Genomic DNA, 24,712 nt, shown 5'->3' on the forward strand with positions numbered 1-24,712 from the left:
GGGTGTAAGGTCTTGGAGGGATATTTTGGGGAAATAAGAACTCCAAGTGGTCCTTTTCCCTGGTTCTTTGTTAAAGCACTTGGTGGTGGCGGCGTTTTACCTAATCCAAGGGCAGAGACTTTGTGCCTTGGGGAAGTTTTAACCTAAGCTGGTAGAAATAAGCTTAGGGGGTCTTTCATGCGGGTCCCCACATCTGTACCCTAGAGTTCAGAGTGGGGAAGGAACCTTGACAGCCTTCTTGGCAACAAGGGCACACTGCTGACTCCTATCCAGCTTCTCATCCACTCTAATCCCCAGATCCTTTTCTGCAGAACTGCTGCTTAGTCAGTCTGTCCCCAGCCTGTAGCGGTGCATGGGATTCTTCTGTCCTAAGTGCAGAACTCTACACTTGTCCTTGTTGAACCTCATCAGATTTCTTTTGGCCCAATCCTCTAATTTGTCTAGGTCACTCTGGACACTATCCCTACCCTCCAGTTTATCTACCTCTCCCCCCAATTTAGTGTCGTCTGCAAACTTGCTGAGGGTCCAATCCATCCCATCATCCAGATCATTAATAAAGATGTTGAACAAAACTGGCCCCAGGACTGACCCCTGGGGCATTCCGCTTGATACTGGCTGCCAACTAGACATCGAGCCGTTGATCACTACCCGTTGAGACCAACAATCTAGCCAGCTTTTTATCCACCTTATAGTCCATTCATCCAGTACATACTTTTTTAACTTGCTGGCAAGAATACTGTGGGAGACGGTATCAAAAACTCTCCCCCAGAGTGACTGATAGCCTCCATTGCCGCCTTGACACGTGTGGTGCTGCTGTGTGTCCCTCCTGTAGCCCTCGCCTACATGCCCCGAATCATCTGCTCATAGATACTGACATTTCTATGGCTGGATCAGAGCTGTGTCTGCACAATCTCTTCTTGCCACAGACGTAGAAGATCCACCACCTCCTGTATAGTCCAGGCAGGAGCGTGTCTGTAGCATGGAGCAGGCATGGTCAGCTGCGCAGTTGCTAGGTGTGCTCTCCGTGCTGAGCAAATAGGAAATGGAATTTCAGAAATTCACGGGGTTTTGTCACAGGTTTACTTACCACACTGGCACCTCCTACTTGGAGGGAATAAGCTCAGTTACAGCAGGTGCACCCTCAAGTGCTGGTGCTTTTCCCGTCCTCACCTCTGCCTGTAGACCCGTTATGGCTCCTTTCTCTCCACGTCTGCTTTGTGGCACAGCCCTCTGGCCGTGTCACAATCTGGTTTCCCCACCTTCCGCGGGACTCCTCTAACAAGAGTCCAGCCACTCCTTGCGGCAGCTTGGCAGTCCACAGCTGGGCTGCTCCTTCAGTGGCTAGTGGGTGGCGGGGTGGGGGCCCACTACTCTGGGCCCTGGCCCAGGGACCCTGCAAACAGCAGCTTCCTTCCAGCTCATTGTCTCTGTTCCCTGGGCCACTTCCCCGCAGCCTCAGTTCCTTCTGCTCCTGCCTCTGGCTCCAGCTCCTTGCCCTCTTCCCAGGGCCTTGAGCTGGTAAATCATGGCAGCTCATCAGGAGCTCTCTCTAGGTCCCCCAGTTCCTGTTAGCACCTGCCCTTACCCAGGTGCTGGTCTCTCTCTAGCCTTCTAGGAAGCCAGTTTTCTCCCTAGGGCTCCCTGCAGCAGACTATCTCATTTTGCTCTGCAGCTTCCTTTTACATGGGCCATCTGGCCCCTGACTGGCTTGTCCAGCCGCCACCCTAATTGTCTGTTTCCCCTGCAGCCACTCCTTTTGGTTGCCTGCTGCTCAGCCTCCCTAGGCTGGTTTAAACCCTCTCAGAGCCAGCACAGGGCAGGCACCCCATCACAGGCTTTAAAAGGGGAAGGGCTTATACTTGGCCTCCGGGCAGCGAAGTTCAAAACAGTGACTAGAGCCATCACAGTGGGGTATTATGAGACATCTCCTGGAGGCCACTAAAGTCAATGTAAGTAATGCAGTGTCTACACTGGGGTGGGCAAACTTTTTGGCCTGAGAGCCACATCTGGGTATGGAAATTGTATGGCAGGCCATGAATGCCCAGTGGGGAAGGGGGACTCTGTGGGGTGTAACATGGGGGAGGGCTCTATAAGGGATGTTACTGAGGTGAGGGGAGAGGGGACTCATGGGATGGGGCGAGAGGGTGCTCTACAGGGCCAGCACTGGAGCCTCCTAGGGTCCATGCCGGCAATGACACCAAGGCAGCCGTGCCAGACACTGCTTCGGGCGGAGGCACCGTAGCTGGGATGGGTGTGGCCCCTGAGTGGTTTCGAGGATCTTGAGGGTAGTGCCATGGGGGGATTGGGCTTGATAAAAACGTCTGAGAGGTTGGAAGCGGTCCGTGGACCATAGTTGGCCCACCCCTGGTCTACATTGACGCTGCATCATCCTAACTACGTTGACCTAAGTGCTATGCCTTTCGTGGAGGTGGAGTTAAGTTGGTGTAGCGGGCAAGTTACATCATCGGGAGAAACATTTTGGTGTAGCGCTCACAGAGTTAGGCAAGGCAGCTTACGTCGATCTAACTCTTTATTGTGGATCAGGCCTTAGGCTGAATATCAGGACCTCTTCCTAATAGTGACATCTGCTACTCTGTAGAAAAGTGTTCAAAGGGAAGTGGTAGAAGCCTTATTCCTTGTAATTGAAAACTAGATGGCACAAAGCACTGGTGAATATACTGTAGCAAACAATCCTTCATTGACAAGGGACTGTATACCTCAAGAAGTTTTTTCTATCTCTAATTTCAGTGGTTCAAGGAGTTGCATATTCAGTGGCCTGCTTGGGGCAAGAGGGCAGTGTAGGACAAGACAGAAAATATGAAGAGATGATTTAGGGTCTTTATAAATAACTGAATAGGCTTGATAAAAGACACATCAAAAATGCTTTAACAATGCTTTTTTCCTTTAAAAACACTAGAAATTAAATGTAAAAATGAATATTAGTGCATTGCTAGGGTAGACATAAAGCGTGCAAATGCGACAATTCCATAAGATATCATTTCTACTGCAATCCTCATTCTGGCATGATGCAGATGTATAATATTTTCCATTTCTTTGTTCCTGGGTAAAAGATAAACCTTAATGTATTAGTGTGTATTTACATATACCATAAAATATAGGTTGTGCAACATGGCTCAGTTATTGTTGAAGTAAAAATAATAACTTTTGGACTTCCACACTTTTGAATGCTTTATTTTTTTGCTTAACGGTGAATTAATGTTTGAGTTTTATTTTAATGTAAGGACATTCCAATCAAATGCTACTTTAAAAACCTAAGATTATGAAAAACTGTTACAAATATACTCCATTATTTTAATTTTTTTCAGATGGAAAGGATACTCAAGATGAACAGGAAAAAAGCCCAAAGGAACAACTGAAACCAGCTGAAAAGCTAGACGCTAACAATGCTGATGAAAGCAACAAAGCTGGTGAAAACAGCAAAGGCGATAAGACTGAGTAAATTTAAGTTATTTTTAAAAACTTTACTTTTCCAAGAAAATTACAAGACCAGCATCTAAATCAAATTTGTCTTTCACAGAATTACCTCTGCAAATCCACCCTATAATAGTCTCATACCTCGTGAGGTCAGGAACTATTTAAAAGCATTTTAATTGTTAAAGGACATGTTTGTCAACCCATAGGACCAATCATGTTTCAGCTGAGAATAAGATAGACCCATGTCTTTAATTCCTCTCGTTCCCCTGGCGACACACTTCTAATGGTTAAGAGCCAATACACCCCCACTGGTTCTTTCCACTCTGTGGTTAAAGGAGCATCAGCTTTTTTCCCCACCATTCTGTAAAACATTTTGTCTTACAGAGTTGCTGTATCTATACTTGACACTTTGTAAATCAAGCTGGTGGGATTGGAACATTTTATCTATGGTCAGGAATCCTCTATTTGATCCCTCAATGTTAACTACCTTGTCATTCTCCAGAAATCACCTTTCTTGTTGCAGTCATTTCACCCAGAAAGGTGATCTAAATTGAGGCCCTGATTGCTGATCTTTCCTTTATGTGTTTTCCCAAAGATAACTCAGTGCTTAATCCTCAACTTAAATTTTTATCCAGAATGGTATTCAAATTCCATCCTAACCAGATCTCTACCATTCTGGCTGTCTTCCTGAATCTTATGGGCTGCTTGGTAGGACTAAGTTGCATGTTGAGAGGGCCAATAATGATTACGCAGGACCAAACCCTTCTGGAAATCATTCCAGTTGTTCACCTCTTTTTAAGAAAAGCTCAAGGGAAATTATCTCAGCCCAGCAATTGTTAAATAGAGCCAGGACAGTTATGAGAAGGCTCTGGTGCCAGAAGGATTCAAAAGTTATTCTATTAACATAGTAGCTGTCACCACGTCTTGACTCTATACTGTTTCTTTCAGTTCACGTCTTTATTCAATACTGTTCTCTTAAAACTGGAGCAAAATCAGATTCTCATTTGTGGAGGGCAGTCCTTTAGTCCCTTTTCAGTTAAAGATTCTTACAATATCTACCTGGAGATTTCTAATCTCCTACAGTGAGATTGTCCCTGCAGAGCCACAGCAGGAGATTAGCAATCCTGTGAAAGAGCAAGTATATTAAGCACTATACAAACACCGTACATAACACAATGGGGGCCTAGTCCATGACAGGGATTCCTAGGTGCTATGTTTATTATCTGGAGTTCACAGTGTGCGTTGCCTCAGGCTATCCTTTTCTGATACACCTTCCTTTCATGCTTCTTTGGACTCATGCTAGATCTCAGGGAGGAGAGGAACTGATTGAGGTCATGGATCTCTTATATTTGTGGCTGGAACTTTCGTATCTGAGGCTGATGCCTGCATGTCCCCTAACAATAGCTTTGATCGTTCCAGGACTTGCAAAAGGTGGCTTTCACCTACAAAAGTACCGATACTAAGTAACCTTACCCATATAAATGTACACTTAGGCCTGGTCTACACTGGGGGGGAATCGATCTGTTACACAACTTCAGCTACGTGAACAACGTAGCTGAAGTCGACGTATTTAGACCTATTCACCGCGGTGTTTTCACTACGCTGAGTCGACTGCTGCTGCTCCCCCATAGACTCTGCCTGCGCCTCTCGCTGGAGTACAAGAGTTGATGGGAGAGCGCTCGGGGGTCGATTTATCGCATCTAGACTAGACGCGATAAATCGACCCCTGCTGGATCGATCGCTGCCCGCTGATCCGGCCGGTAGTATAGACATACCCTTATTTACTCAGCATCTCTGTAGTTACATATGAAGTTTATTTTGTATCAATTTATAACCATAAATTTTATGTAAAGAAAACTTGTCTTAACTCATAAAGCTCTTATATGAATCAAATTATACTGTACTTAAAAGGCTTCAGTATTACACAGTAATATATTTAGAAACCGTATGGTTTTAGTACTGCACTGAGAAAGTTTTTGCTTGATGTTATTTAAGAATATTGACCTGTGAGTTTAAAATTGAATATTTCAGCCTTTATTTTATAAATTACACTTCATTATTGTACAAAAAGATGCATAAATCAGTTTCATAACGAGGACAGGACATTTCTATTCCAGATCTTTTCTCCCACTAGCAAATATGTAAGTGATCTCTCAGATTGTATTCCAGTAACATGATTCATCAAATTATAAATTTGTCCCAAACCTTAACTATTGTTAGAGAAAATATGCTTGTGAAGGAAATGGGCCTTTAGTTCCTGCATCAGGTAGAGTTGATAATGGACAGTCTCGGTGAGCTGAAGTTTTTGCCACGTCGAATTACTCATATTCAAGTCATCTGTCTACTTCCTGACCTGGGATCATGTTGGCAGGATTCTGAGTTGGGTATCTGTCTTAACTTTGCAATTCCTAGCATATCATAACTTTAATAACAAGTTAGGAAATATGAAGTTCAGATAGATATTAAACTTCTGTCATTAGGGAAGGGAAGGACAGTAATGAGTCCCAAATGTTGTTTTGAATATCCTTTTTATTTTTCTCAGTTAGTGTCATGTTAGCATTCTTGCTGTACAAGACACAAAGATTAAGACAATCTCTTTCCAATTTAAAAGAAACCAGAATGCACTGTCTTTTTCTATTATTTTATTTTATTAATTTTATTATGAATTCACAAATTGTGGGTGCCACACAAAGAGGGGTTTGAATGAGGAGAGCAGTAGATTTGTCAACTGTAATTACAAGAACATTCCATACCTATGGGACAAACAGTGTTAGATTGAAAGCAGGCTTTTGTATTCACTGCCTTCACAGTAATTTTATTGACTGATTACTCTTTTTCTGTAAATCAGTTAGTTGAACATTATATATGTGTATACTCTATATTTCAAAAGGTGTGATGACAGCAAACAATCAAAAGGTGAAGACAAGGAAATCCAGGTGAGTATTTGATCTATCAGAAGATTGTTCCAGTTAAAAATGATCCTTTATTTCCTTTTAAGTTTTTTCTTTGACTATGATGAATAAGAATGTTGCAGACCTGTATTCTGGCATATGCAATAGCAGCAAGTTACATTAAGACAGTAACTTTTATGGAGAAACATTTTATTTTTATATTTTGTAGTAGGGCTTACTATTTCCCCTATAATACATACAAACTTCTGTTGCAAACGTCTGCAATAGTAAAAATGCTCCAGTATGAATGTACACTATAACTTGAGTTAACAGAATGGTTTCATATTCGTTACCCGTGGGCTGTACATGGCCCAACCAAATATTTCATAAGGCCCAGGGCCTGCTTCAACACAATATGCTAACGGACAATTCATTAACGTTTTGTCATCACGTTTACATCATTTTAGTTTACACAAGTGTGTAAATAGACAATACTGTACATAGGTTGTTTCTATCTAAATACATATGACACAAGCTGAACTTAAAATATAAATCAATATAGGTGACTTTAAATCTTGTTAAAACATGTACAATCTGTTTTGCCCACACAAGGTTGTGCTTAGGTTTATGTGGCCCTCCTGTGTAATAGGGTTGGGCACCACTGACCTGAATCATACAAATAAGAAATCCTCAGGGTGTTTTTATCTCTATTGTTTTACAGGATAAAGAGAAAGATAATGATGATGAAATACAATCTGAAGAATTCACCAGCCATGAAGAACTATTAGGATATTTGGTAGGTGTTAAATTTATGTTGAGCCAAGTTTGATGGAAAATTTAATGAAATATTTAATGTAGCATGTAGTTAATTAAGACTGTAGTCAAAAAGTAGAAGATACATTGAATGTAAAACATAGGTAGTCTGTTAATTAAAAAAATACTACTTTTATGTATGATGATTCCACCTGGAACAAAAATTTGGATTGGGATTCTGATGGGAAGAAAATCTAAGAGAAAATATACTTCAGGCGTGCTGGCAGTTTCTCGGAGACCGTATCAAAGGCATAACAGCAAACTATCCCAAGGTGAAGGTAAGACAGGAAGAACAGTAAGAGGCCAGTATGGCTGCATGAGGCACTCTTTAATAGCCTAAAAATAAAAAAAGGATCCTATTAAAAAGTGAAAATGTGGACAGATTGTGAAAGATAAGTACAAAAGAATAGTACAGGCATATAGGGACAAAATCAAGAAGGCTAAGGCACAAAATGAGTTATATCTAGCAAGGGACATAGAAGGAAATAAGAAGAGGGTCCATAAATACATTAGGAGGAAGAGAGATGAAGGAAAGAATAGGTCCACTGCTTAGTGGGGAAGGAGAATGAATAATGGACAACATAAAGATGGCCAAGGTGTTTAATGCCTGCTATTTCGCTTCAGTCTTCACTGAAAAGACTAATTGTGACTTGATGATTAACACAATTAATATTAACAAGAGGGAAGGAACATAAGCCAGAATATGGAAAGACCAGGTTAAAAAAATTGAGATAAATTGGATGTATTCAAGTCAGCAAGGCTGTTGTATTAATTTAAATGGAATAAATGGGCCAAAAGAGTCAAAGATTAACATGACCCTGTCACTATCCAACAGCAAACAGTGTTAAACACAGTTTGGGGTTTGGTATACAGAGAACTCAGCCTGCTTAATACCATGGCAAACACACGAAAATGACAGAGGAAATTCAAATAAATGCAAAATAATGCACAATGGAAAACTTAATCCCAACTATACATACAAAATTATGGGGTCTAAATTAGCTGTTACAACTGAAGAAAAAGATCTTGGAGTCATTATGGATAGTTATCTGAAAACATCCACACAATGTGCAGCAGCAGTCAAAAAAGCAAACAGAATGTTGGGAATCATTAGGAAAGGGATAGATAATAAGACAAAAAATATATTGCCTCTATATAAATCCATGGTACACCCCATCTTGAATACTGTGTGCAGATGTGGTTGCCCCATCTCAAAAAAGATATATTGGAATTGGAAAAGGTTCAGAAAAGGACAACAAAATGACTAGGTGTATGGAACAGCTGCCATATGAGGAGAGATTAATAAGACTGGGATTTTTTAGCTTGGAAAAGAGACGACTAAGGTGGGGATATGATAGAGGTCTGTAAAATAATGACTGGTGTGGAGAAAGTAAATAAGGAAGTGTTATTTAATCCTTCTCATAATACAAGAACTAGGGGTCACAGATGAAATTAATAGGCAGTAAGTTTAAAACAAACAAAAGGAAGTATTTCTTCACACAACACACAGTCAACCTGTGGAACTCTTTGCCAGAGAATTTTGTGAAAGCCAAGACTATAACATTGTTAAAAAAATATATAGATACATTCATGGAGGATAGGTCCATCAATGGCTATTAGCCAGGATGGGCAGGGATGGTGTCCCTAGCCTCTGTTTGCCAGTAGCTGAGAATGGGCGACAGGGGATGGATCACTTGATGATTACCTGTTCTGTTCATTCCCTCTGGGGCACCTGGCATTGGCCACTGTCAGAAGACAGGATACTGGGCTAGATGGACCTTTGGTCTGACCCAGTGTGGCCATTCTTATTTTTTTAACAGTTTATTAAAGATGAAGAAAAAACCATTAAAGCATTTGAAATGTAAAATATTAAAGTTTTTGTTTTAAAAACATCCCTTATTTCCTTTCCCTTTAGCTGAAGAGAGTTTTTAGAAAGAGAACCCCTTTGTTTGACAGTTTTTTACATGGTATTAAAGGTGGCAGTAGCTGTTGAGATGGCTTGGAGCCGTTGTTGCTGAGGCCTGATCCTTTTTCCTAGAAGACAAAACAAGACAAACGCATACCAGAGGGGATAGAAGTGAACCGCAAAGATAGGAAATACAGCTTCTGTCTCTGATGTTGCCTCACGCTTGCAACCTTACTGCTGGAAAAACACGGACATGGCACATGGTCTTATTAGCCACTCCAAAATCTGCAAAAGTGTATCAGCATTGGGCTGTTAAAGAGGGAGCTAAAGTAATGCCCTCAGGTCACAGGCTCACAGCAGTGTTGTAATATATGCAGTCCTGGTTGGCAGAGCCAGATTCTTTTTGCGAATACAGACTAACACGGCTGTTACTCTGAAACCAGATTCTTTTATTAGACAGAAGATGAAAAGAGAAGGATAGGAAAGAGAATTAATAAGGTGGTAAAGAAGAAGGTCACGCTAGGGCAGGTGCGGGTGTGTGACAAAGTCACATCCCAGATGTTGTTTGGGATTTAACTAGAACCAGTGGAAATGACAGTGTCATCTGGGTCTCTCTTGGCTTGGTCTGGTCAGGATATTTCTCTGGATTAGGATAGTGATGGCACAGTGGTGTCATGCTGGATCTCAAGGTCCCAGGAGATGATGGGGCCTGGCAATCATGATGAAGTCACTCCTTCCCCCTCTTTCAGTCAGTCACTGTCTCAGTAGCCAGCTTTTCCACCAGTGTCTCTTCTTGAGGACCCCAAAAGGGAGTGATGGTCAGGATAGCCTTTCATCATCCCTTCATTATTTTGTTTACCAGTTTTGACTAGTTTTTCACACACCAGTTTTGGTTCACCAGTTTTTCAGTCCCACACTTTCTTGTTCACCAGGCATGATCTTAACACAATCCTTGAGTTATATCAGTAGTGCTTTTTGGAGTGGGGGGGGGGAGGGACTAATTCAGTCTCTGTCTCGCTTTTGTGTCTTTTCCCATCAACATTTGTTGGTAAAGGTTATTGTGACATTTTATGAATATTACTTATGAATAGTGGAGCTCACAATTAGGATAAATTTGTAGGCCCAATTATCACAGTAGACCTGATTAAATTAACTGTAGGATACTTACAAATCTAGCTAAAGCAATCACAGAACCATTAGCGATTATCTTTGAGAACTCATGGAGGATGGGTGAGATCCCAGAGGACTGGAGAAGGTCAAACGTAGTACCTGTCTTTTAAAAAGGGTAACAGAGAACCTGGGGAATTATAGACCAGTCAGCCTAACTTTGATACCTGGAAAGATATTGGAATAAATCATTAAAAATTAATATGTAAGCACCTAGAGGATAATAGGATGATAAATAATAGTCAATATGGATTTGTCAAAAATGGCTCATATCAAACTAACCTAATTTCCTTCTTGGTCAGGTTTACTGCCCTAATGGTTAGGAGGAAGCATGAAATGTGAGATTTCAATTTTTAGTAAAGCTTTTGACACAGTCCCCCACATGACGTTCTCATATGCAGACTAGGGAAGTATGGTCTAGATGAAATTAGTATAAAGTGGGTGCACAACTGGTTGAAAAGCTGTGCTCAGAGTAGTTATCAATGGTTCATTGTCAAGATGGGATGATATATCAAGTGGGGGTTCCTGCAGGAATCTGTCATTGATTTGGTGCTATTCAGTATTTTCATTAATTACTTGGATAATGGACTGAGAGTACACTTATAAAATATGCAGATGACACCAAGATGGGAGGGATTGCAAGCACTTCAGCAGACAGGAGTAGAATTCAAAATGATTTTGTTAAATTGTAGAATTAGTCTGAAATCAACAAGATGAAATTCAATAAAGATAAGTACAAAGTATTTCACTTAAGAAGGAAAAATCAAATGCACAAATACAAAATGGGGAACAACTGGCTAGACAGCAGTACTTCTGAAAAGGATTTTGAGATTATAGTGGATCACAAACTGAATATGAGTCAGGAATGTGATGCAGGTGAGAAAGAGGCAAATATAGTTTTGGGGTGTATTAACAGGAATATAATGGTATGTAAGATGCAGGAGGTAAATGTTCCACTCCATTTGGCACTGGTGAGGTTTCGGCTGGAGTACTGCATCCAGTTTAGGGCATCACAGTTTAGGAAAGATGTGGAGAGAGTCCAAAGGCAAGCTATAAAACTAGGTATATTTTATCTTGAGAAAAGAAGACTGAGGGAGGGCCAAATAACAGTACTCAAATGTGTTAAGGGCTTAGCAGATATATGTGACTGCTGCTTTCCAACAGAGCCTGGCTACTTCCTGGTTCGGGACCCTTCCCCTTACCTAGTCAGAAGAAAGGAAATAGAGTCGAAAGGGGGTTGATGTCAGTTGTAGTCTTCTGCTTAGCAGATCCATCGCACATGGGATCAGTCCTGGAATTTGCCTCCTGCACAAGATTATGCAGAAAACTTCCTTTTCTCTGCCCAGTAGCAAGAGAGCAATGGAAAGTAGGGTGTTTTGTGCTCTGCTAGGGGAGCATTGATCTCAATACCTTATTATGCTGATCCATTCTTGTATCTGGCATCTGTATCTTGGTTTGAATTACACATTTTGGAATTGCTCTTGATGCCCACTAACCGTCTTCACTGGAATACTCTGCTGTTTAAATATGAGGCTCTAAATGTTTAGCTTCTTTCATTATAGAATTTCTGTTTTTCTCCAGTTCACCCACTGCTGTCTCTCCTTGCTTCCTTGTTGAACTTCAGCTTTCAGTTGCGATTTGTTCAGTCTCCTGTTCGTTAGCATCTGGGCTGAAGATGCACCCATCTCCATTGTTGAGTTTTAACACTTTCAGTGATTGAGTTGCTGTCCCTCTTTACTTGCTTTAGTTAAAATATAGTATGCTTATTGTTCAGGTAATCTATTTGGAGAAAATATGGACTGCATAAATTTTGAGTGATACTTTAGTTCAGTGGTTCTCAAACTGTGGGTCAGGATCCCAAAGTGGGTCGTGACCCCATTTTAATGGGGTTGCCAGGGCTGGCTTAGACTGGCTGGGTCCCGGGGCCAAAACCTGAGCCCCACGGCCCGGGGCTGAAGCCTGAGAGCTGCAGCCTTGGATGGCGGGGCTCAGGTTACAGGCCCCCTGCCTGGAGCTGAAGCCATTGGGCTTCTGCTTTGTTCCCCTGCCCAGAGTAGTGGGACTCGGGCTTTGGGCCCCCCCGACCCAGGGCAGCGGAGCTCTGGCAGACTCAGGCTTCAGTCCCCCCTCCTGGAGTCGTGTAATAATTTTGTTGTCGGAAGGGGGTCGTGGTACAATAACGTTTGAGAACCCCTGCTCTAGTTTTTTTAGAAGCAATGAAGAATACAGTGGCTTTCTGTTTTAGAAGAGCTTATATTTTAATGTGATTTATGATAACCTTAGTCATCACTGCCATAATTTCATTAGCTCAAAAAAAAATCCACTGGTGTTAGTAATCTATTATCAGCTTCCCTTTACTAAATATTTATTTTGCATGTTTGTTATTAGCTGCTGTTTTGTTTATAGGATTCTCTTTGAAAAATAGTGATGCAAACTCAAACAGAACAAATACTGTTTGTTTTTAAAAGTAATCTCAATTGTCCATTGATAAATTATTTGGTGTATTGGTTGCTTTGTGATTACATAGATATTGAGATACTGGCTTTGACTTGTAAAACCTTGAGTGTCTTGGGACCTGCCTCTCTCTGCATGCAATATTGTCTCAGTTGTGATCAGTAAAGGTGGTCAAGCTGGAATCTTCTCACTTTAGGAGAAGATACTGATCGGGCAGTTTTGTGGGGGCCCCTAACTTTGGAATTCATGTCCGCCTCTGAAAATAGACTGAATTTGTTAACCTTTGGGGCTTGCTTCAAGGCTCTTTTATACACTCAGGCTCTTAAGGAAAGCAGCTGAGGCTTAAATTCACTTCGGGTTTTTTTTGCTATTTGGGGAATGATAAAGCTGCTGAATTTGTTGATTCTTGTATGAATATTACTATGAGAAAATTATATAAGCGTGTAACTCCAATTGGTACTCTTAAAGGTGTTTCTATATAAACTGAAATAAAATTTGATGTTACAAGCAAAGCAGTAAGTAATCTAATCGCTCATCTATGCCATAGATGAAAAGTTAGATTGTCTCCTTCGTCTTTTAAAATGTGTTTTGATTTTTCACCTTTTTTTTCCAGCAAAGCTTTGAGATACTGAGTGAAGATGATGCATCCTTTATCTTAAAGGTTACACAAACCCTTACGAATGCATTGGTGGAATATCGGCAACAGGTTGCACCAACAAATGTAATTTTGTATATTTTAGTAAATGATTGAATCTGTCTTGACTTCTGTGACCTATAAAGAGTACAGATCAGGTATTCATACTGGAACAGAATGGACATGGGTGCAACCTCCAAGTTTTGGCCATCGAGATTTTGGAAGATTTATAGTGAAGATAGTATGAGAAAATCATAGCTTTTCCTGTACAGTTGTAACATTTTTTTGCTTCCCTTTGATTGCCGACTAGAAGTGCATGAAATATTCTAATAAAAGTTATGACAATTTGCCTGATTTAGGGGCCATTTTAAAAAAAGTATTTGAAATCTTGTTCTACTTTTTCTTCACTATATCTTATTGAAAGTTTGAAATCCATTTTGGCTTAAAAGTTCATACCTTTGAGTGATACCGTTTTTGGTGCCTAAAAGCCACGTGGGCTGGAGGATTAAGCAAAGAGCTTGAAGCTAGAACATCCTAAATCCTGCTTCTGTCTTTTCCAGTGATTGGCCTTATTAGTGTGTTCTCATATACACACTATTAAGGCCCAGTCCTGCAAACATTTAATTATGTGCATAACATTATTCATGTGAGTAGTTCCACTGACTTCTGTAGGACTATTTGCATGAGAACACTTCAATCTCTTTGATCACTCAATTACAGACCTAAAAGTGGCAATTCTTCAACAAAAAAACTTCAAAAACAGACTCCAGTGAGCGACTGCTGAATTGGAATTAATTTGCAAACTGGATACAATTAACTTAGGCTTGAATAAAGACTGGGAGTGGATGGGTCATTACACAAAGTAAAACTATTTCCCCATGTTTATTCCCCCTCCCCCTCCCTCAGATGTTCTTATCAACTGCTGGAAATGGCCCACCTTGATTATCACTACAAAAGGTTTCTTTCTCCCCCTCCCGCCTCCCCGCTCTCCTGCTGGTAATAGCTCACCTTACCTAATCACTCTTGTTACAGTGTGTATGGTAACACCCATTGTTTCATGTTCTCTGTGTATATAAATCTCCCCACACTGTATTTCCCACTGAATGCATCTGATGAAGTGAGCTGTAGCCCATGAAAGCTTATGCTCTGATAAATTTGTGAGTCTCTAAGGTGCCACAAGTCCTCCTTTTCTTTTTGCATGAGTAAAGTTACACATGTAATTAAGTATTTGCAGGATTGGGTGTAGGTCAGTAAATATATAATTATCCTAATTTTCTTGTCTGTGTCAAAAGCAGGAATAAAACTCTGATCTTTTGGGCCTCCATCCTGTGCCTAATACATTGCTCCAAGGTACCCTGCCTCAGGGTACTTTGGAAAATTGGGAATCACAAATTTCCAATAGTATATAAAGCTTTTGCTTTCATGACTGGTGGTTTATGGAGATATGGGCTCTTTAGTGTGGTTTTTTTGGCTAGCACATTGTGCCTTTTTGTCACTGGAGTGGGACTTAATGATAGCAAATGTTCTTTCCCTAAAAATTTTACTTGCTACTAACTCTAGCATAACAAGTTTTTTAGATGTACGTTTTTGGAAACTCTTATTTATTTAACCCATCAGTCTGGAGGTTTTTTTGGTGAAGATACTGTTCCTGTTTCTTCTCTCCTGAAGTGTTCTACTGACCTAATTTTAAGAGTTGATTGTTTAAAAAACTTGAAAGAAGTTATGCATGCAATTTTCTTTAAACTTTTAGGACTCTTTAGATTCTGAACCAAACCAAGAAAAAACAATTGAACATTCCACAGAACAATCTGAAGCGACTTCGGTGGATATTAGTGACTCTAACACTGGTAAAGCTTTAAGAATTTAAGACTCCATTTCTTTAAATATATTTTAACCCTAACATTGAGTTGTGTGAAAACTTCTAGTATTTTTTTTTCTGCTTCACTGAAGCAGAGTTTCAAAATGATCAAGTTCAAGTAGTTTACATTAATGGGGTTCTCTTTCTCCAGAGATATAGGAAGGTATATCAACCAATCAGAAAATAAAGGCTATTCACACACTAAATTTAAATGTAGAAATATATGGGACTTTTAAAATTCATGGCTCATTAGATTGTCCCACTGGAAATGAATGGGAGAGTTCTTTGTTTCCTGCAAGCACATGCTAGTCTTTAAATGGACAACAAATATGCAGTTTGAACATTTGTAACTTAAAATGTTCTAGCTCTTGTTGAATTGATAGAGGCTAATTATTTTAAAAAATTAATGTGCTCAGAAAAGTCTTTATTCCCAAAGAAAGAATGCAAGTTCTGAAGTCTTAAAACTTGAATTGAAGTAGGAGAAAAGTATGTTTTAAAAAGATTATCTCCAGCATCTAAATGTGCTGGTCTGGAGAGAGGGAAATGTGATTGCACTTCCAGGAGGACTTGATGAGGCTGGGTCATTGCATGGAAGCAAACAAGTCCATGATTTTGGTGCCTTGTTCCTGAGTTAAGAGGGTTCATAGTCAGTCTTTTTTTTCCTTCCTCCTCCTCTCCCCCTTGAAGAGGAATAGACTAGACTCAGGTCCAGTCCACTCATGGAAATTGCAGAGTTAACTAAATTGATTTCTTAGCCAGCTTAGTTAAATGAGTGCAACTCCCCTTTATCCAGCAGCTGAACACTTTACAGCTTCTTAGCCTCCGTGGTTCTGCTCCTGATATATCAGTACAAGAAACTTGCGTCTTTCTACCGAAGGAGTTCATTCTTGGGACTAACAGGTTCTGTTTTTGTCATACCATCTGGTTTGATGGGGAACACACTCCCATGCCAGTAAATAAAAATATCTAGAAATTCCAGTGCACCTCCTTTCGCTGTAACGTTTTGATAAGGTGACAATATTTCCTAAGAAGCATAGCATCTTAAAATTTCAATTAACATGCCATTAGTGAAACTTGGAATTACCTGCAGTATATGAAGTTTTGGAACTATGTTCTTTTTTTTGTATACATAGTGGAAGTAACTTTTTTTTTCCTTGCAGGGTTTTCAGCAAATTATGTGTCAGACAGGAGGCAGCATCCTGCCCAACAACCTTATAACAACACCGCAACAAAGTCTAATGTTAGTGGAACATTCATGAAAAACGATTCACAATCCGTGAACTTTTCAAAAAACAATGCTACAAATTGGAAACGTGGGACTTTTCAATCCACATTTAGAAGATTAAGTAATGAATTAGAGTCTGCTGCTGAAGAGCAATATCCCTCCTCTTCTCAAAACATGTTTAATAGGAAGTTTTCATCTGCTACTGAGAGAGATGCACCCCAAAACTCTTTAACTGACTCTTTGAGAACATCATATGAAAACGATGTCACTACTGAATTTTTCAATAGTGTAAGAAATATGGATGCTGCTGAGGTTACGGCTACTCTACAGAAAATAGCAGCCACAAATCCAGCCTTCAGAGGTAATCTACTTGCATATGTATAACTTAATTTTGTTTGTAGTAATTTTTTTTAAATGATATCGTCAAAGTGGAGCAGAGCTGTACAGATAAAGTGTATTTTGTGGATTTATAAGGACAGAAGTTGTTGTCCTCTTTTAGTTCTTAATATTTTCAACTTGCCACTTTGTCAGGACCCACACTCTTTCTTAGGGGTGAATGTCAAAATGCTTGTTCTCCTCTGAAGATGTCATATGTATCTTAATTTTTATTGCCTTTTGGTATTTTCCTGTAAGCTCCTAGTAACGTTAACAAGTTTTTCCTATCATGAAGATTCAATTGACTAAAATCAAGCATGCCTTCTTTTAATAATAATAATAAATAATAAAAAAGTGAATCTAGGACTTGTATGGTAGTTAGTATGATGTTGTCTTTAGGGTTTGAGATTTATGGCATGTAAGAAGCCTTTGCTTGTACAATTCTTAGGAAGATGTGTACTCGTACTCTGTAATATTCTCAGTAAACAGCTCTTAATCAGGAGACAAGTATTTTCATCTCTCACTATAAGCTCCTAAGAGTCCCAGCTTCTGAACTCTCCCATATCTCTATATCCAACTCGTCTGCTACCCTCCCCTGACAAGCAGCTTATCCTCATTTCTAAGCCTCAAACACACAATTTCTATGTCCACCTGAAAATTTGGTAGTATTCTGATCATTAAGACTCCTGAGATAATTCTAATAAAATATGTATACATTTGTTTCATTTAGTATGAAATCTTCCAAAACTCATGAAAATGTCCAGATGTTTCATTAGTACATTTATGTATGTTTGTTTTAAAATAATCATTATTAGAAGAACTTTATCAGCAAATCACTCATCTTCTCTTCTCCCTTTTTTATTAAAGGTATTGACATTCCAAATGTGATAAGGATCTTGACTGAAAGTGGGACTCTTAGAGCACCAAACAGCAACAGTGTGCAGTGATATGGGAAAACAAGAAATGAAATTAATATCGGAATGTGTAAACTGAAAATTTGTCACTTGTATGCAATTAATTTCAGTCTGTACAGTGTTACTTGTTATAACTCCAGAGTACTAGTTTGATTTTGCAGATTTGCGTGTTATATTTATTTCTCCCAATAGCTGGAATTTCTGTATTTGTGGAAAGAGACTATAATGTTGATTAAAAAAAAATATTTTTCCTTTGTTAAAGATTATCACTTTTTAAAATTACCCAAAAAATGGTTTAGCAATATCTTGGCTCGAAAGCTTTTGGGTTTTACATAGTGGAGGGCTAATCTTTTTTCTTAATTCTTCATAAAAATAACTAAAGAAAGGAATTGCATGGGTAGAGTAGAATATACAGGCTTGAACCTTCTAGGTCATTAGTTCAAATTTGACTCAAGATTATCTGTACCCGAAAGATACTTCCTTTTGCAGCTATTCTTTGGCCACTGGACCTGATCCAAAGCCCCCTTTTAGTCAAGAGAGAGACTCCATTGATTTATGTGGGCTTTGGATCAGGCCCCATCGTGTGAGATAAGATTATAATGTCAGTCTGGTTCCTGGTTGAGGTGTCCAAATTGCATGAAACCCATCAGTGTTGGAAACTTAATTGGAAGACTCCGCAAACAGGTCAGAGATTGATATGTGTCTCCAAATGATCTAGTCAGGTCATGGTTGAGATACAGTGCAGTGATTTTGTTTGCTCAGTGAGAAACGTAACCCAGTGGTTATCTCTGCCTGCTGTGTCCTGCATAATATCTATGAAGCAAAGGGAGAATAGTTGCCACTGGGGTGGAGGGCGGAGATGGAACGGCTGTCTACCGAGTTTGAACAGTCAGACACAAGCGCTGTTAGAAGAGCTCTACACAGATCCATACAGCTCAGGGAGGCTTTGAAAAGAGCACTTTAACAGTGAGCCACAGTAGTGTGTTGTGGTGTACTGAGCTCTAGCTGGCTCTGTAGTTTGGGGGCTTGTTTGGAATTTTTATGGTGCTTGCTGTACATTTATGATTATTACACTGTTTGCCACTGATCCTATGAGTTGTGTCACAGTAGTTGTTATTGTATAAGTGCTTTCACTAATGCCAGGCATTCTGCAGCACAGATTGGGATCTAATAAAGATGAATTATTTTCCAAACAATCGAGATTAATTGACTAACAAAAACACTTCAAAAAATGTGTGTGCAAGCTAAAAGAAAATCCATACATTTAAGCTTTTAATATTAACAGAGTTTAAAGAAGGGAAAGGAACATTCATGTCTATTTTAGTTACACATACATCAACCATGGTTTTCACAGGTTTGTGCATAAGAAGCTGTGATTGTCCTTAATGTCCCCAAGGGTGGAGAAGTAGGGTTAGGGATGTGGCCCCTGATGCCAAGTGGAGTGTTGGCTTGGAAAGTGTAGAGAGGTGTTATACTGGAATTCTCCATGGACTGCAAAGGGAGGCGAGCTGGGATTGTTGAACCTGTAGGTCTACAAGAGTCTGCAGCATCTGTTTTTGCTCCCGGAGAAGCCCCATTATGTCTTGGTGCATCTCCCTCTCCTATTCCTGCTGAGATTCCTGGGCCTGGCTCCTGTCCTCTCTTTCCTTCTCCATACAATCTTCAATATTCATCCTCCAGGCCCTCTGTTCAAGGTCTGATGCAACACTGCCTTTACAAGATCTTGATCAACATGTCATTCTGAGTCCACATCATTCAGGCATTCCATGGCTGCAATGGCAGCAGCTTCAGACAGAACACACAGAGGGACCGTTGTTAGGGTTAAAATTTTGTCATGGTTATTTTTGGTAAAAGTCAGAGAGGTCAGAGGCAATAAACAAAAAATCACGGGAGCTGTGATCTGTCCGTGACTTTTACTAAAAATAACGGGGGTGGGGGGAATGACAGAGCCCCATATGAGGGTACTGAGAGCCTGAGCCCCACTGTGGGAAGTGGGGGAACACAGCCAGGTTCCTGCTGCAACTGCAAGGGGGGGCACCCAGCTCTGGCTCCAGCTCTAGCCGCGGCCTTGGCGGGCACACAGCTCTAGCTGAAGTCACAGGTTGGGGACACACAGCCCGGGTCAAAGCTGTGGTTTGGGGGTGCACAGCCCTGGCTGAAGCCGCAGGGTGGGGGCACACAGCCCTGTCTCCAGCTGCGAGGGAGATGCTCTTAGTTTTCACAGACAAGACTGTGGCAATATTTTACCTCCGCAGACAAGGTGGAGCGTAGTCTTTCCCACTCTGCTAAGAGGTGACTTCTCTTTCGGAAATTTGTATTTCCAATTCGGTGGATCTTGAAACATCTAACCTTCTGGGGGTGCAGAATGGTTTTGCAGACCCCCGCGGCAGATCATTTATGAGTCGCCACAAATGGTCGCTTCACCTAGATGTGACCAGACACCTCTTCCAATGGTGGGCATCTCCTCAGGTAGACCTATTTGCAACAAGAACCAGCAGAAAATGTCAGCAATTCTGTTCCCTGCAAGGTCGCAGCCAGGGTTCCCTGACAGATATATTCTTGTTTCCCTGGTCAGACAGGCTCCTCTGTGCTTTCCTGCCAATCCCACTCGTTCACAAAGTCCTGCTGAAGATCAGACAGGACCACGTCAGAGTCCTATTCATAGCTCCAGTGTGGGCCCACCACCACTGGTTCTTCACACTCCCATATCTGTCAATGAAACCTCCAATTTTGCTCCCATTGGTCTTGGACTTAATTTCCCAAGGCCATGATTGGCTGCTTCACCTGAACCTCCAAGTGCTTCATCTAACCACATGGATGCTCCATGGTTAGATGGTAGAGAGCAGTCTTGCTCAAAAGAGGTGTAGATTGTCCTGCTAAATTGTAGAAAGCCATCCATGAGAGCTACTTGCCTTTCTAAGTGGAGACATTTTTCCATCTGGTTGTGTCATTCAGGGATTTTGCTGACCTATTTCTTGATCCCGCACATACTAGAATATCTACTATACCTGAAAGGTCAAGCGTTGGCCATTTGTTCTGCCAGAGTACACCTAGCGGCCGTTTCTGCATTCCAGCCTAAGGTGGATAATCAATCTGAGTTTTCTAATGACATGTCAATAAGATTTCTGAAAGGCCTATACAAATTATATCCTCAAGTGCACAATCCAGTTCCCAGTGGACCTCACCTTAGTGTTATCAAGACCAATGGCTCCACTGTTTGAGCCTTTGGCTACTTGCTTGCTGTTACATCTATCAATTAAGGTGGCATTGTTGGTAGCCACCGCTTCTGCTAAAAGAGTAGAAGAGTTTTGTGCGCCAATGTCATGGCCTTCCTATACAATCTTCTTTAAGAACCGGGTCTACCTGCACCCTCATCTGAAGTTTGGCCCAAAGGTGGTGTCTGTGTTTCATGACAACCAGCCAGTTTACTTACCTACTTTATTCCTGAAACCACACATGAATAGGAAAGAGCTGTGTTTGCCCTTCCTAAAAGTTAGAAGAGCACTGGCATTCTGTCTTGCTAGAATGAAGCAGTTCCATAAATTCTGTCAACTGTTCGTGGTGATCGTGAACAGAATGAAAGGTCAACTAATCTCTACTCAAATAATTTTTTCTTGGATAAAAACGTAAGAATGGCCATACTGGGTCAGACCAAAGGTCCATCTAGCCCAGTATCCTGTCTTCTGACAGTGGCCAATGCCAGGTGCCCCAGAGGGAATGAACAGAACAGGTAATCATCAAGTGATCCATCCCCTGTCGCCCATTCCCAGCTTCTGGCAAACAGAGGCTGGGGACACCATCCCTGCCCATCCTGGCTAATAGCCATTGATGGACCTATCCTCCATGAATTTATCTAGTTCTTTTTTTAACCCTGTTATGGTCTTGGCCTTCACAACATCCTCTGACAAGGAGTTCCACAGGTTGACTGTGCATTGTGTGAAGAAATACTTCCTTTTATTTGTTTTAAACCTGTTGCCGATTAATTTCATTTGGTGACCCCTAGTTCTTGTGTTATGAGAAGTAGTAAACAAAACTTTCTGATCTACTTTCTCTACACCAGTCATGATTTTATAGACCTCAATCATATCTCCCCTTAGCCATCTCTTTTCCAAACTGAAAAGTCCTAGTCTTATTAATTTCTCCTTATACGGAAGCCATTCCATACCCCTAATCATTTTTGTTGCCCTTTTCTGAACCTTTTCCGATTCCAGTATCTTTTTTGAGATGAGGCAACCACATCTGCACACAGTATTCAAGATGTGGGCGTACCATAGATTTATATAGAGGCAACATGATATTTTCTGTCCTATTATCTATCCCTTTTGTAATTATTCCGAACCTTCTGTTCACTTTTTTGACTGCCACTGCACATTGTGTGGATGTTTTCAGAGAACTCACCACCATGACTCCAAGATCTGTTTCTTGAGTGGTAACAGCTAATTTAGACCCCATCATTTTATATGTATAGTTGGGATTATGTTTTCCAATGTGCATTACTTTGCATTTATCAACACTGAATTTCATCTACCTTTTTCTTTGCCCAGTCACCCAGTTTTGTGAGATCCTTTTGTAGCTCTTTGCAGTCTGTTTGTGACTTAACTATCTTGAGTAGTTTTGCATCAGCTGCAAATTTTGCCACCTCACTGTTTACCCCTTTTTCCAGATAATTTCTGAATATGTTAAATAGGACTGGTCCCAGTACTGACCTCTGGGGGACACCACAATTTACCTCTCTCCATTCTGAAAACTGACCATTTATTCCTTCCTTTTGTTTCGTATCTTTTAACCAGTTACCAATCCATGAGAGGACCTTCCCTCTTATCCCATGACAGCTTACTTTCCTTAAGAGCCTTTGGAAAGCCTCATGTATGTGCATGTGTTACAACCTAGCTAATATCCTGCCAAATAAGATCACAGCTCATTCAACAAGATCACAATCAGCCTCCAACTCTGTTTCTAGTGAAAGATTCAGGTCTAGATATTTGTAGAGCGGCATTGGTCCTCGTTGCACATCTCATTATGCCATCACTCAAAGACTCGAGTGACCAGGCTAGAGTTGGACATGTCCTTTAGATAGACCCCAATCCCATGTCCTGCCTCACGGCTTATGAGTCACAAAGAGTGGAATGCACATGTGCAATCACTCAAAGAAGAAAAAACAATTGCTAACCTGTTCTGTAACTGTTCTTTGAGATGCATTGCATGTGTCCATTCCAAGACCTGCCCTCCTCCCTCTCTGCATGGAAGTTACATCAAGAAAGGAATTGGGGGGTGGCTCTGTCCTTTATACCTTCACACACTGGTGCACAACAGCAAAGGGCGTGTGAGCCACCCAGACAGGTACTGCTGAGGGTAAAAGTTTCTGATGGCAGTGCGCTGGGCACATAAACCCCAAGAATGGAATGGACATGTGCAACACGTCTCGAAGAACAAGAGTTATGGAACAGGTTAGTAACCATTTTTTCCCACTCCTATTTAATGCCTTTTGGGGCACCATTAAAAACAAATAAATATCAAGACCCTAAAATTGAGATGCTTCTCAAAATGCATACACATGTAAAATTCTAATGACTTTTTTTAATAATTCACATAAAAATGGACTTTGAATGAAAAACCCATATTTAAAAAAGATAAGAAATGTAGATATATTAAAGAATCATAGAGTGCTCTCCAAACTCCCCTCCACAAATATGTTAAGGGGCTAACATATATTGACAGATATATGTTAGTATATCACTGAAATATAAAAATGAAGGATTTGCTAAATGTGCAATTTAAAGCTCTGTGAGTTATATTTTAATGATTTGTAATTATGGATAGTGAATGAGTAAAGATGAAGTAACAATTAGGCCAAGACCTTGCTGGCATAAATGTGGTTTTGCCAATTCTTCTTTTACATAGAATTTCAGATGTGTAAAATCATGTTACTGCTGACAAAACAAAAGGAAACATATTGTGCTGGAAATTTTTGAGGTAAAAACACACAAACAACAACAAAACCCTTATCTGGGAAGACCCAAGGCAGGGTAACATAAAATGACATGACCCAGAAGCTGCGAAAACAGCAGCAAAAATGCAGAAGTTGGGTAACTGAAGCTTGCACATACATAATGTACAGGTTACTTAAAACCCAAAGGACTGATGTGTTAAAAGCCAGTTCAATAAAGATTACTTAATCTGTAATGTAGAAATATATAAGAAACCTAAGAGAATGTAGGCCCAAACTGGAGAAACACGAAACTAGAAACTGAAGGATGGTACTGAAGGACCAGACCAAGTGATCAGAAAAGGCACCCAACTATCATGAAAGGTGTAAGGACTTCCCAGTGCCCTGGAATGTGGTAACTTGGGCCCTTTTATTTATTCCATTTTGACTGTTGTTATTTCTCTGGCATAAATATATGTGCAGACACTATGTGACAATAATTCTGTCTGAAATAGTATAAATAAAGGTGAAAATTGATTAAGCCTACATTGGGTGGATTTGTGATTGTTTCCCAACTTTTACCCCCAACAAGCATTTAGATATTTGTTAGCTTGCAGTGTTAATTTAGTTAGAGAGTTTGTGGTTTTAGTTAGTTTAGTTTTAGGTTCGATTCTTTGAGATGGCAGAACTAAGGAAGAAAAAAAATGAGTTTCAAAAGATGTTTCATGCCCAGCTGTCCTGCCAGTGTTGGACAACCATGTTAGATGTCTTAAGTCTCTCAGAGGAGGCCACTTTCCTTCTCGTTGTTCTGTTTGTCACATTTTCACAGAGTGCGTAAAAAGAGGCAAAACAGATTTGCACGGACTCCTGTTTAAAGGAGCTCTTGATGCTAAGCCATAGGGTTCCAGGAGATCATTGGATCTGAAGATTAAGAGGCCTGTTTCAGCTCCAACTTCCTTGTCTAGTAAGCCTAAGGTGTCTAAAGGATCCCAGTGACCGAGGTTGTTGGTTCTGTCTCCTGTTTCTATTTTAGCAGATCCTCTGGTTAAAACTGCTAGGGTGTCGAAGGCACCATATGTCCCATTGGCAGCCAAGGATTCTATGATTAGCCATC

General features: G+C 40.6%; 1 protein-coding gene across 2 annotated transcripts in view; it reads left to right on the forward strand.

Annotated features, from left to right (window-relative positions):
- LOC311516505 (uncharacterized protein) overlaps positions 1 to 24,144 on the forward strand; it is a 67,253-nt gene extending 43,109 nt beyond the window's left edge. For both annotated transcript variants that reach the window (XM_084620641.1, XM_084620642.1), the window contains exons 11-17: positions 3,327 to 3,456; positions 6,326 to 6,371; positions 7,048 to 7,122; positions 13,280 to 13,387; positions 15,051 to 15,147; positions 16,319 to 16,744; positions 17,626 to 24,144. In XM_084620641.1, coding sequence (XP_084476767.1) covers positions 3,327 to 3,456; positions 6,326 to 6,371; positions 7,048 to 7,122; positions 13,280 to 13,387; positions 15,051 to 15,147; positions 16,319 to 16,744; positions 17,626 to 17,705 — 962 coding nt within the window. In that variant the 3' untranslated portion in view covers positions 17,706 to 24,144. The remainder of the gene's footprint in view (positions 1 to 3,326; positions 3,457 to 6,325; positions 6,372 to 7,047; positions 7,123 to 13,279; positions 13,388 to 15,050; positions 15,148 to 16,318; positions 16,745 to 17,625) is intronic.
- The last annotated feature ends 568 nt before the right edge of the window (positions 24,145 to 24,712 follow it).

This window comes from Lepidochelys olivacea (assembly GCF_965140295.1).
Source record: "Lepidochelys olivacea isolate rLepOli2 genome assembly, chromosome: 2".
NCBI lineage: Eukaryota > Metazoa > Chordata > Testudines > Cheloniidae > Lepidochelys > Lepidochelys olivacea.